This window comes from Podarcis bocagei, assembly GCF_964188305.1.
Source record: "Podarcis bocagei genome assembly, chromosome: 9".
In the NCBI taxonomy this organism is placed as follows: domain Eukaryota; kingdom Metazoa; phylum Chordata; class Lepidosauria; order Squamata; family Lacertidae; genus Podarcis; species Podarcis bocagei.
The window spans coordinates 75,018,468-75,031,648 of record NC_138134.1 but is presented as its reverse complement, the minus strand read 5'-3'; the positions used below and the strand labels follow the sequence as shown (position 1 = coordinate 75,031,648).

General features: G+C 45.3%; 1 protein-coding gene across 1 annotated transcript; it reads left to right on the top strand.

Moving 5' to 3' along the window:
• The first annotated feature begins 8,742 nt into the window (after nucleotides 1-8,742).
• Nucleotides 8,743-12,640, top strand: LOC308595378 (neurophysin 2-like). Its single transcript, XM_081209419.1, has 3 exons — nucleotides 8,743-8,985; nucleotides 11,080-11,281; nucleotides 12,514-12,640. Exons 1-3 carry the CDS (start codon nucleotides 8,851-8,853, stop codon nucleotides 12,549-12,551), a joined length of 375 nt encoding a protein of 124 aa, XP_081065545.1. The 5' UTR covers nucleotides 8,743-8,850; the 3' UTR covers nucleotides 12,552-12,640.
• Nucleotides 12,641-13,181: the final 541 nt, after the last annotated feature.

Sequence of the window (13,181 nt, the reverse complement as noted above, 5' to 3'; positions counted from 1 at the left end):
TCCCGGACTGTCCGCAGGCCGGATTGAGAAGGCGATTGGGCTGCATCCAGCCCAAGGGCCTTAGCTTGCCTACCCCTGATCTTGTTCAACAACCTCCTGCAGTGGGGCTCGGACCCATGTCCGTGAGATTAAGAGTCTCATGCTCTAACAACTGAGCTATGGTTCTATTGGGACACATTGTTGCTGTTGGGAGGGGCTGCAGCGTAACAAAAGCACAGTAAAAAAGTAAATCGGAGTATTTGTGGATGAAAAAGTTATGGGATTTCCACAGGTAGCGGCAGGATATGCCCTGATTGGAAATGCAAGGGTGGATCTAGACATGGTGTGTGTGTGTGTGTGTGTGTTATAAATAAGTCAGGAATTGGATCATTATTGCAAAAGAAAAATCATGTTTTAGATTTTCCTGCTCTCTGGGGCCACCTGGTGTTGCGTGTTTATAGCACATTCAAATCGCTGGGTTTTTTTTACTAATGTAGCTGAGTCCCAACTGTGATTCCACCCCAAAACATTTGCAGACACAAACAGCATTGATAGTGGATTGGAGTGTGACCACCCTGATAACATCATGTGCACAATTCATCACTGATGTGCAATAAGGATGTTTGGAGAGACCCTTTGAACTCTGTCCCAGCAAAACCTCTGTGTTACTGTCCTAAAGTACTATGGCAAGGGCAGGCCGGCAATGCACCACTAACATCTTATTTTGGTCTGAGCTTAACGTAATAGGCTCCGAGTCGGACACCTCCAGGGAACATCCATACTACAGATTGAAAACTGGTTTAACCCTGGAAAATGTGGGTTGAGGCCCATTGGCTACCCTCACTTGGTTTAGCCTGCCAGTGGAAGCTGTTCCCCAAGTGTGGCCGCTGTCACATACTGACAGTTTCTAGGAGCCACAGGTGGGAGCTGAGCGCAGGATGGGGACCAAAGGTGGACAAGCTACCCCAGAAGGAGCATGATGTGCTAACCTCCCCTAACATCCAATGCATCTAACCTGAGTATAAGTGGGTAGTAATAATAAATCTATTTATTTATTTATTTATACATACATACATACATACATACATACATACATACATAAGGTAAAGGGACCCCTGACCATTAGGTCCAGTCACGGACGACTCTGGGGTTGTGGCGCTCATCTCGCTTTATAGGCCGAGGGAGCCAGCGTACAGCTTCCAGGTCATGTGGCCAGCATGACTAAGCCGCTTCTGGCGAACCAGAGCAGCGCACGAAAACGCCGTTTACCTTCCCGCTGGAGTGGTACCTATTTATCTACTTGCACTTTGACGTGCTTTCGAACTGCTAGGTTGGCAGGAGCAGGGACCGAGGAAAGGGAACTCACCCCGTCGCGGGGATTCAAACCATCGACCTTCTGATCGGCAAGTCCTAGGTTCTGTGGTTTAACCCACAGCGCCACACGCTACATACATACATACATACCCCGCCCACCTGGCTGGGTTCCCCCAGCCACTCTGGGTGGCTCCCAATAGAATATTAAAAACACGACAAATAACAGATCACTGGGTGCTCCCCTTTTTTCTCGGAGTCCCGTACATATCAGCGACACACATCCGAAAGATATGTGCACACATTAGCAGAGTCATCAAAAACAAGTCATCTTGACTTCCGCCCACATACACACAGTGGTAAGAAATTGAAACATTGGATCATGTGACCCTTTGCAATAGTTGGCAGTGAAAATACTGACATCCTCCCCTTATTTCATGCAGCTATTGCATTTAGCACAATTGCAACATATGTACAAACACATTTAGTTGTTCCTTGTTCACAACCTTTGAAAAGAGATCAGCAGGAATTTCTTTTCCTGGCATATAGGATACATTTATCAACCCTCTCTTGATGCAGTCTCTTGCATGAAATAACTTGATTTGCAAGTTTCTTTGCTTGCAACCTTCAGAATTTAGCAAAGCCAAGCAAAATTTGTTATCCTGATAAACCTGTATAGAACAAGACACGTTCAATCTCATCTTTACATGATTGTAACAACCACTCAACATCCATGAGTGAATACACCAGAGCTTTAAGTTCAGCTTCACAGGAATTTAAACTTACAGTTGTTTGCTTCTTGCATGACCAGTCAAATAAACAGTTGTATATATAGCACACACTAGATGTGCTTTTACCATCTATGGGGTCACTTCCAAAACTTGCATCAGCATATATTTCAAGCCCTCCAGACTTCTGATTAGTAAATCTCAGTCTGAAATGCATATAGTACCTTTCAGGTAGTGAGCAATGTGTTTTAACACCTTCCAATCTTTAAAAGTGGGCTTGGTAGCATGTCTGCTTAACAGATTCACACTGACTGCAATGTCTGGTCTTGTACATCTGGCAATGAAACTCAGTTTGCCTAAAACACTTCAGAACAAAGTACCATCAGAAAAGTTATCTTCAGCATTATCAGGATGAAAACCTGTAACCATCGGTGTATCAACAGCATTAGCTTCAACCAAATTCAGCTTAGTTATTACATCATAGATTTTCTTTGTCTGGTGTATCAGAATATCACCTTCCTGGTTTCGTTCTATCTCAAGAGAGAGATAATTGGTTACCTCACCAAGATCTTTCATGTCAAAGCGCTCCTGTAATTTAGCTAAAGTGGTTTAGTACATGGCTTCATCCTTCCATAGGAATAGGACATCATCAACAAAGCAGATACAATACAGCTTGTGTTGATTACCCTCTTTGACAAATACACATGGGTCAGCTTTGCCTTGATGAAAACCCAAAGAAAATAATACTTCTGTCAATTTTGAGTGCCAACAACGGGCACTCTGTTTGAGTCTATAGAGGGATTTCTTAAGACTGCACACCATTCCCATCAGGCAGTAGCATGTAAATATTTTCAGCCAATTCACCGTACAAAAAAGCTGTGTTGACATCATGATGAGAAACGTTCAATTTCTCTTCAGCATCCATTTTAAGCATTAACCTTATGCTTTCAAATTTCACAGTTGGTGAATAGGTCTCATGGTAATCTTGATCTGGAATCTGTGAAAAACCACGAGCAACTAGTCTTGCCTTGTGCTGAACTACCTTTCCATGTGGGTCAGCCTTGGCCTTAAAGACCCAACGACTATCAATTAACATCATGGAAGGTTGCATTGGAACCAATTCCCAAGTATTGTTCTTCTTTAAGGAATCAAGTTCAGCCTTCATGGCATTAAGCCAAAGCTCAGCGTCCTCTGAGGACAAACCTTGAACCTCTTGGAAATTTTCCAAGCTAGCAATAGCCGTGTTAGCAATAGCCGTGCTAGCATACTCATCAGCATACCTTTTAGGAGGTTTAGCTTTAGTGGCTCTTTCGCTCCTGTGTATGATACGTAAATCCTCAGGATCAGGTCTTTCCTTCTTTAGAGAAAACTATCCTGTAGTGAAAAGGGGTACCTCAGATTTGGTATCAGACTCATCAGATGATCTGAGAGATGTTTTGGTGCTTTTATAATCGGCTGTGTCTGTATCACTACCAGACTCTGCAGCAGCACCATCATCACCATAACCTTCACCATCAACATCAGATGCATGACCTGTATTATCAGAAGCAGGGCGACACTGAAAAATCCCTACAGTGTCCCATTTTGCATTGCATTCAATACTCCTAGTCAACCTTATTGTTTTGGTATCAGACATTAACACACAATAAGCACCTTTCTCAAAACCAAGAAATATACCATGCAAACCACGTTTGCTCAACTTGTTGTCCTGAGGTGTATGAACCCAGACATCTGAACAAAAAATTCTGAGGTGTTTGATGAAAGGCTTTTTCTGGAAGAACTTTTCATAAGGAGTGCAGCCTATGTCTGATGAGAACCTGCGATTGTAGCAATAAACAAAACAGTTTAAAGCTTCTTCCCAAAAACGGTCTGGCAAGTTGGTATCATGAAGCAAAGTCTTCATCCCCTGTTGGGGTGTTTGATTTACTCTCTCACAGAGACCATTTTGCCATGGGGACCTGGGACAAGCAACTTGATGCTCAATGCCAAGTTCAGCCAGATATTGCTCAAATTCAGCTGAGCAAAGCTCTCCACCTTTATCTGTGAACAAACATTTCACCTGGGTATCATGAACATTTTTCAACCATGCACAGAAATTTTTAAACCTAGAAAAAGCACCACTTCTGTGTTCCAGCATGTAGACATAAAAATACCTGGAAAATTGGTCAATTAAGACCAAAAAATACTGTGAATTACCTCTAGAGGAAGCTAGAGGTCCCACAAGGTTGGCATGAAAGAACTGATAAGGCGATGAAGCCTCCCACCTGGACATTCTTCCCTTGGGAGCCATTTTGACCATGTTTTCAGCACAAGAAATGCATTTCATGTGGTACTTGCAATTCTTCAAGGACATGCCCTCAACCAAATCCGGCATTTTAGCAACGGCCTGAAAATGCAAATGACCTAGCTTGCGATGGTAGTCATGTACACAATTATCATGCAATTTCACATTTTTACCCACAGTCATATTGCAACATTGCTCATCATTTACAGCATTAGAATGAACATCAGTTACAGCACTGGTATAATAAGGCAACATAAATAAACCCTTTTCAAATTTGCCATTAAAAATGACCTCATTGCCCTTGATAATTTCACACTTGGTCTTAGTGAAACACACTCAGAAATCCTGTGAAGTGAGCTGCGATATGCTCAGAAGATTATGTGCCAGGTGTGGGACATATAGTATATTCTTGATTGTTGTGTTGAGGCTTTTAAAAAACAGTCCCTTCTCCCTTGCTCTGCAACAGCCCTCCATCAGTTTGATGAATCTTTCCCTCCTGCATCTCAAGCTGGATGAACAGGCTTCTGTCTTTGCAAAGGTGTTGGGTGGCGCCTGAGTCAATGACAAAAGACAACTGCAAACGTTGACTGGAATAGTGTGTGATCAAAGATTTGGGTTGGGCAGGTCCCTGGGTCTTCCCCCCACCTCATCCTCTGGAGTCATGTTTAGATTTAGTGCACTTTTTACAAAACTTCTGTAGATGTCCCACTTCTCCGCAGTTGAAGCATCACTGTGCTTTAAAAGCTGTGCCCCCCTCTGGACTCTGTGCAGATGGTTTGGGAATGTTGCCAGTAGTCCTCTCCTAGCTATGATTAATGGCTACTCTCTGATCCATCTCATTAAGCAAAACACCCCCCTACATGATCAACAGTTAACTGTGCTGCGGGGACAGCTGAGCAGCAAATTAATCAAAGCTTGCATCCAAACTGTTGATAATCATGAAACAGAAAATATATTCAGCAAGCGTCACTCCCCTCTTCTTAAGCTTCTCCCTAAGGAATTTTAGCTACGTCAGATGTGATTCCAGATCACAACCAGGTTAAAGCTGCATTCGTCGAAGCTTCTTAAAATATATGATAGAAGAGCCAGCAGCTGTTCTCAGATGGATATCTCTGAGAGCATCCTACATCTGCCTTGCAGTTTGCTTACCTTGCAGATTGATTAATTGGGCGTCAGAGACTCTCAATGCAATCGTGCCTCTAGCCCTCCAATCTGCGGCAGTCCACGCATTCATGAGTGGGGCTGGGGCATCCTCCGACACGACATGCCATAGCCTCTCATGCAGCAGCAGACTCTCCATTCGAAAGCTCCATGTGGCGTAGTTCGTCGCATCTAGGCAAGGAAATGTGAAAGCCTTGTTTCCACCCTGGGTTGCGGCCATCTCTGCCATTCTCTTCAGCCAGCAAATGCAGCCCACAACAGCAGATATTTATGACTGGCAAAGCACTTCTCTTTCAGGCTAATCAGCAAACTAGCAGCAAAACAGACAGACATGCCTCATTAGCAGCTGGACTTGACCCACTTTCCATCATGTCGCCATAAATCACACAATTCTGGACCCATAACCGATAACAGATCACAGGACGCTCCCCTTGTTCTCTGAATACCATACACAGCAGCGACACACATCTGAAAGATATGTGCACACATTAGCAGAGTCAGCAAAAACAAGATTGTGCAGGAAATGTAGCATTAAGGATTTTACTTACAGCAAAGAAAACAAACAAACCGAAAGAATAATGGCGTGCTGTGAGAGCATCTTCTCACACATCCTCTCTGTCTGGAGAGAGAACAAAGAGCAAAAGTTGTCAATTTGACTTCCGCCCATATACATACAGTGGTAAGAAATGTAAACATTGGATCATGTGACCCTTTGCAATAGTTGGCAGTGAAAATACTGACAATAAGTACATCAAACATTAAAAACCTCAATAACAAGGCTGCCTTCAGATGTCTTCTAAAAGTCGGATAGTTGTTTATTTTCTTGACATCTGATGGGAGGGCGTTCCACAGAATCTGCCATGCTAATCTGCCCGAGCAGCCATGGGCCCTCTGAGAGGTTTTTTTTGGGAACCACGATGCTCTCGTGGTCTCGCCCTTCTTCAAAGCACTGGGGCTCTTTCAGCCGAAACAGCTCCCGGCTGCCATAACGGGAGACCAACCGGAAGTCAGCACAAAATTGCATATTAATGCCAGGTTCCTAAGGTCATTCCCTGCTGATGTCAGGTCTGGGAAATGTCTTCTTTGGGGGACCACACTGCAGGGGTGGGGTGGGGGGGCATCTGAGAAGAAGCAACCTCTGCCACTACCTTGCAATTGGGGAGCTAGGCACTGGATATCTCAAGGGGGTCAGTTGTCAGACATCTCTCTTCTTTGTGTGTGGCAGGGAGGGCCTATGGGCAGTGGTGTAGCGTGGGGGTGCAGGGGGGGCCGGCCGCACCGGGCGCAACATCTGGGGGGGGGTGCGCTCGCACTTGCAGCTCTCTGCCCCTACTTGGCAGGGGCGCAAATTACTTGCCTTGCCCCAGGTGCTGACAACCCACGCTACGCCACTGCCTATGGGAATATCCAGACACGGGTATGTTCCACTGTGAGGTACACCTCCTCTTTTCTGCTCTGTGGAACCATACAAATCTGATACGGACAAGCAATTGCTATATGCAGCAAGGAAAGAGATTCTGTACCTATTAAATTTTACTGGTTCTCCTCTGTGGAACCATACAAATCTGATACGGACAAGCAATTGCTATATGCAGCAAGGAAGGAGATTCTGTACCTATTAAATTTTACTGGTTCTGCTCTGTGGAACCATACAAATCTGATATGGATAAGCAATTGCTCTACGAAGCAAGGAAAGAGATTCTGTAACTATTAAATTTTAGTGGTTGGCATCTGTCTGTCTTGCGAGACAATGGAGTGTGCCTCTACCTTCGCAGCACTGAAATGACCTCCTTGGGGTGCAAACCTGGGCAGGGTGGATAATAACCCTGCCCAGATGACAAGACCACCTCTCAGCCTTGCTGATGTGGTCCAAAGGAAAGCAGAGCAAGACGTTTGGCACCAACTTAGTTGCAGGGCTTATTCTTACATGACTGCCTGCTTGTTGATACCGATACAGTGCTACCTTGGTTCTCAAACTTAATCCGTTCCGGAAGTCTATTCCAGAGGGATTGTTTTCCCATAGAAACTAATGCAAAATGGATTAATCCATTCCAGAAACTTTTAAAAACAACCCCTAAAACAACGAGACAATTGATCCATAAAGTGAAAGCAATAAACAATGTACAGCAGTCACACAATCAATCAATCAGTAGCTGAACTGGGTTCCACACAGTCACAAAAACAAAACAAAAAAGAGCCGCAAAAATGAAAAATATATAGCAAAAACAGACAGACATCAGCGTAACAGTCAAAACGGAAGTGTGGCACTCAAATCGGAAGCATAACACTCAAAACGGAGAATCTTCGACTTCCGAAGAAAGTTCGCAAACCAGAACATTTACTTCCAGGTTTGCAGTGTTTGGGTTCCAAGTCGTTTGAGTACCAAGGCGTTTAAGAACCAAGGTACCACTGTAATTCATTTTCAAAAGCACTTTCCCTGTTACATGCCAGCATGAATAAACAGCAGACTGGACACGAAGAAAGGGTTTAATTTCCTTCATGAGTGTAAATCACCCCAAGAATGAGATAAGCCAACAGGCGCATGGTCAGCCAAGCCAGTTGCTATGACAACAGCCTATTGCCACCCATATAAGTGATTCTGGCACATCAGCTCATTGTGTCCGGGGTCTTGTGCTGCGTGTTGGGGTCAGGCTTGTGAAGTGAGGGAGTCTGTTCGGAAGTATTGATTTGGAGTCTGTGTTACGTCTTCAACTGCTGGAGCAGCAGAGATATTTTCTACTGGTATGTATATATCTGCAAAAGCTGTATGTATCAACATCTGGAACTGTTTTACTGAAGCCTTGTCTTCTGCCACAGTAAACGATTGGGACCTTAGGCTGCCTCTGTGGGGTGAGCGGAACTGGGGGCAACTTCCGCTACCTGGGTATCTCACCTCAGATCGCCAACACATCCCCGTTCCAGACTTTCCTCCTTCTGCAAGGCAGGTTACTCATCCCCTGGAGTAACGTTGCACACAGAAGCTAAGGTAGCTGAAAATGAGGAAGAATCAGTCCCATCTCCACCCCCCGCAATGAAGACCCAACAAGTGTATTTAAAATCCTGCTAATGTTTTGACCTGTTTACAATGGTTTTGTATCTACATTGTAAACATTTCCCATTCTTTTTAAACTTTCTTGTCTTCTTGATTCCTGAGCTTCCAGACGTATGGCTGTTTTGTGGTGGCTGCAATCGTGGCAGAGGAGGAGGACGCAAAGGGGGGGGAGGGAGTGGAGGGGCGGGGCGGGGCCTCCACCGAGGTCATGATAGAAGTGTTGCGTTGATGCAAAGGGGAGCTACGAAGGGTATAAAGAGCCAGGTGGTCCAGGAAGGAGGCAGATACAGGAGGCAGAAGCCAGGAGAGGAAGACAGCCTGCGAGCAAGATTTGCATGCCCACCAAGATGCCTGAGACCTCTCTTCTAGTCTATGTCCTCTGCCTACTCACCTTGTCTTCAGCTAGCTACATCCAGAATTGGCCTTGGCGAGGAAAGAGAGAAGTCATAGAACACAAAGAATACAGACCGGTAGGAGAGAGAGAGAGGAGAGAATCTCAGTTGATGCACCTGCAAATCTCAATTGATGCGCCTGTCTCCGAAAGAGACTGCTTTTCTGCTCCTTTGCTGGTTATGGGGGAATTGTTCCAAAGGTGTCTTTGTGTCCCTAATCCCTTTTCTGCTTTGCTCTGCCTCTCAGACCTGTTTGTGCTCTACAGGGATGGAGCACTGCTCCTTATTTCCATAAGGTGGAAATAAGAGAGCAGTGCTCCATCCCTGGAGAGAGGTGCTGCAACTGCTATAGCCAAAGAGTGAAGGAATGCTCCCTCAAGGCTGCAGAGACGACCCTTCCTTTAAAGGACATTTAAAGCGCACCCGCCCCAAATCCTGGGAATGGCAGTCTACCCCTCACAGAGCTACAATTCCCAGGACCCTTAACAAACTACAATTCCCAGGTTTATTTAGGTGCTTTAAAGGTGTCCTAAACACACGGGGTGTGCGCTGCCGTAGATTTACATGTCTATATGAGAGGGAGATAAGACAGTAAGCATCTTAGGAAAGACTTTAATTTAGTAATGGTGCAGGGATCTCGAAGCACAGCTTCCAACCTTGAATGGCGGCCCATTTCTGTTGCCTGTGCTAAGTGCTGCTCTTCTCTGTACTTCTGTTCCCTAGAGAAGCTTGCAGGGCTAGCAGAGCCAAGTGTGGTTGCTTGGGGTTCAGATTTGGCCCACAGCTTGCCACTAGCCCATAGGTTAGACATGTGTCAGTCTCTTCATTTATCTGTGAGCTGGACATTGTGAAACCCTCCCTCAAGGGAAGCAATGAGGTCATGCTCTGTGCACAACTCATGCACTAGAAACATTGCAGATTAGATTTTAAAGTATTTTTCATACCAGCACTTGTACTGAAGCATTTACTCCCTTTCAACGCTCTTTTCCAAGCTGCATGGCAAGTACACTGCCTTCCTGCAAGACTATTCCTTTGCAAGGGCCTCAATTTATGCCTCACTAATTAAATGTGAGTGCAGTGCAAGCCTAGACATAGCGACTCAAAAGTAAGCCTTATTGAGTTCAGTAGGACTTGCAACCAGGTAAGTAAGTACAGGATGGTAAAGTAAAGCAAGGGTGGGGATGCTGAGGTCCTCCAGATGTTGTTGGACTACAACTCCCAGTATCCTCTGGGGCATTTGGCCATGTTCTCTGGGGGTCTGATGTGAGCTGCAGTGCAACACCAGCTAGAGAGCAGCATGTCCCCATCCCTGACTTTAAGCTTCAGCACCTACTTAAAACACTTTTCTTTTATTCAGATGATTTTAATACTTTTTGCAAGTTGCTTAAAGGCTTCATTACAATCAAGCAGGATATAAAATTTGTTAAAGAAATACATATTAATTGGTTGTGATCAGCTTGTTGAGCCAAACATTCACATTGGCACTCGGTTCAAATGAAGATTCCTGGTGTGATTGGAGTAAAAAGAAAGTCCATATCTGAACTTTGCTAAATAGAAAACAGATTCAGAGAGAGGCACATCACTCTGCCTGGTAGATGTGGTGAGAAATATTAAATATAAAATGATTAACTAATACAATGCCTGTATGAAATGGGGAGAGGGAGAGCAATGTGACCACCTGGAACTCCTTCGAGAAAAGGTAGGATATAAGCGTTGTCATAATCATGATAATGTGCATTAATATTCAGTGTGTCTACCCCGAGTAACATTAAGTGGGATGTCACCCATGGTGTTTAGACCTAGGACAATATGCATAGGACTTGAGCCTCAAATGGTTTTGAAAGGGGAATTAGAGAAATCCATCCTGGGGGACAGGTCTGTGTTAGCCAGCATGGTTGGATGAAACCTTCAGCTTCAGAGGTAATATACCTCTGAATACCAGTAGCCAAGGCAGGGACAGGGATTCCCCTGCTTGTGAGGTACCTGGCAACACCCGGCTTGTTGCTGTGGGACAGGGAACGTTGGTCTGGATGGATTTTCGTGAGCCCTGCTGGATCAGACCAAACACCAATCTAGTTCAGCATACCTGTAGTCACGTTGCTGTAGCCAAACTCGAACTCAGCACCACCCATTCTCTCTCTGTCTGTCTCTCTGTCTGTCTCTCTCTCTCAGTGCATCACCTGTGGTCCTGAAATGAAAGGAAACTGCTTTGGCCCCAGCATCTGCTGCGGAGAAGAATTTGGCTGCCTCATTGACACCGAGGAAACTCAGCGCTGCCTGGAGGAAAATGACCTGCCTGACCCCTGCGCGTCCGGCTGGAAGTGGTGCGGTGAAGACGGGAGATGTGCAGTGCCGGGCACATGCTGCACTGTCGGTAAGGGTATCCGTGTGCGAGAGATGAAGCTCAGCAAGAGGGGGTGCTGGAGAGAGGAAGAGGGGGAATGTGAGTCAGAAAAGTCAAGTGGAAAACCACCGCCAAGGCAAAGACACATTAACTGCTACAATTCATGACCACGGGTCATTTAGTACGGCCCCTGAAATGCAGGAATCTCAACTAGATCATACAAGACAGAGGACCATCCGACTTACCATTAAAAACTTCCACTGCCAAGCAGCTCTTAGGCTCAGAGGGTTCAGCAGCAGAACGTTCTTCCTAATGTTTAGTCAGACTCTTCTGTCTTGTATTTGAATCTATTGCTTTGGGTCCTGGAGCAGCAGAAAAGAATCTTGCTCCGTCTTCCATGGGACAGCCCTTCAGATATTTGAAGACGGCTCATATCACCTCTCCATCTTCTCTTCCCCAGGCTAAACATACCCAACACTCCTTCAACCATTCCTCATCAGGCTTGGGTTCCAGACCCTTGGTCACCCTCTTTGCCCTCTTCTGAACACATTCCAGCTTGTCAATATTAAACTGTGGTGACCAGAGTTGGACACAATGATCCAGGTTGGGTCTGAGCAAGGCAAAATAGAATAGTATTGTTACTTCCTTGGACCTGGACACTAGACTTCTGTTGATGCAGCTTAGATTAGCATTCACTTTTTTTGCTGCTGCATCACACTATTCTCTCACGCTAAGCTTGTGGTCTCTACTAAGACCCCAAGATCCTTTTCACATGTTCTACAGTGAAGCCAGGTGTATATTTGTGCACCTGGTTATTCCTGCCTACGTGTCAAACCTTACATTATCCCTACGGAAATTCATTTTTAAAAAAAGTTTGGGCCCAGTTCTCCAATCTGTGAAGCTCATCTTCAGTCCTGATTCTCTGAGGTCTTAGCTACCCCTCCCAGTTTGGTGTCACCTACAGATTTGATTATCATCCCCTCTTTGCCTTCGCCCAAGTCATGTTGAACAACAAGGAGCCTAGGACAGAACCCTGCAGCAGTCCTTTTCTCCCAGGATTGGGAGGAAGCATAGGGGAGTCCTTTTGGGCCTCAGTTAGTCAAACAGCTACAAATCCACCTAGCAGTTCACATCCTCTAGCCCACATTTTACCAGCTTCACTGCAAGAATACCAGGAGAGACTTTGTGACCAACTCAAAAGGCTTGCCAGAAGATTAAAGCACCGGAAATTTCATATTTGTTTTTACTCCTCTCTTCCACAGAGAGCTGCACTGAAGATCCGGAGTGCGTACGTCCCTGAAGTCTGCAAGGAGGCAGCCTCCGAAACATCGGTTCTCCAACTTGTATTTCAGAACGCCCTCAGAAAAAGAAGAATCCGAAGAATATCCTAAATAGCATAAAGAAAAAATAAAAATTTGCAGATGAAATTTGCAGCTGCTCCTCTCGTACATGTTTGTTATGTTCTTTTATTTGGCTAATTAGTAGAAATACATTAGGTGTGCTGCAAAACCTCCGCAGCTTCGCTTCTGTTTTACTCTGCTGGGTTTGGGTGCTCACATGAGCAGCTGTGAGTCCACAGCACCAGGACCTGCTCCTCAAGAATGCTGCGTTGGTGTTCCTGTTACCGGAGGAGTCATCTGAGGGTCCGAGGAGGTGCTGCTATCAGCCAGCTCAGAGAGAGGCTGCCAACATCTGGTGTTGCATGTTTATAGCACATTCAAATCACTGTTTTTTTACTAATGTATCTGAGTCCCAAAGTGGAGCTTTTCAAACTGAATTCCATTAACTTTGCAGCTGTGGGACACAGAGCTGTCTTTCCCATTGGTGTTAGTGGTACATTGCGCCAGGGCGCCAGCCTCTCAGGGGCACCCTAGAGAGTGGGGGAGCTGCGCAGCTTTGCTGGCAGCCTCCCCTTTCCCTGCACGCCTCG

Bases quoted from the DNA above. Each gene is read 5' to 3' on its own strand.
- LOC308595378 (XM_081209419.1), top strand. From the start codon at position 8,851: ATGCCCACCAAGATGCCTGAGACCTCTCTTCTAGTCTATGTCCTCTGC. The intron at 8,986-11,079 runs GTAGGAGAGAGA...TCTCTCTCTCAG, and splicing joins AACACAAAGAATACAGACCG to TGCATCACCTGTGGTCCTGA. The intron at 11,282-12,513 runs GTAAGGGTATCC...TCTCTTCCACAG, and splicing joins GGGCACATGCTGCACTGTCG to AGAGCTGCACTGAAGATCCG.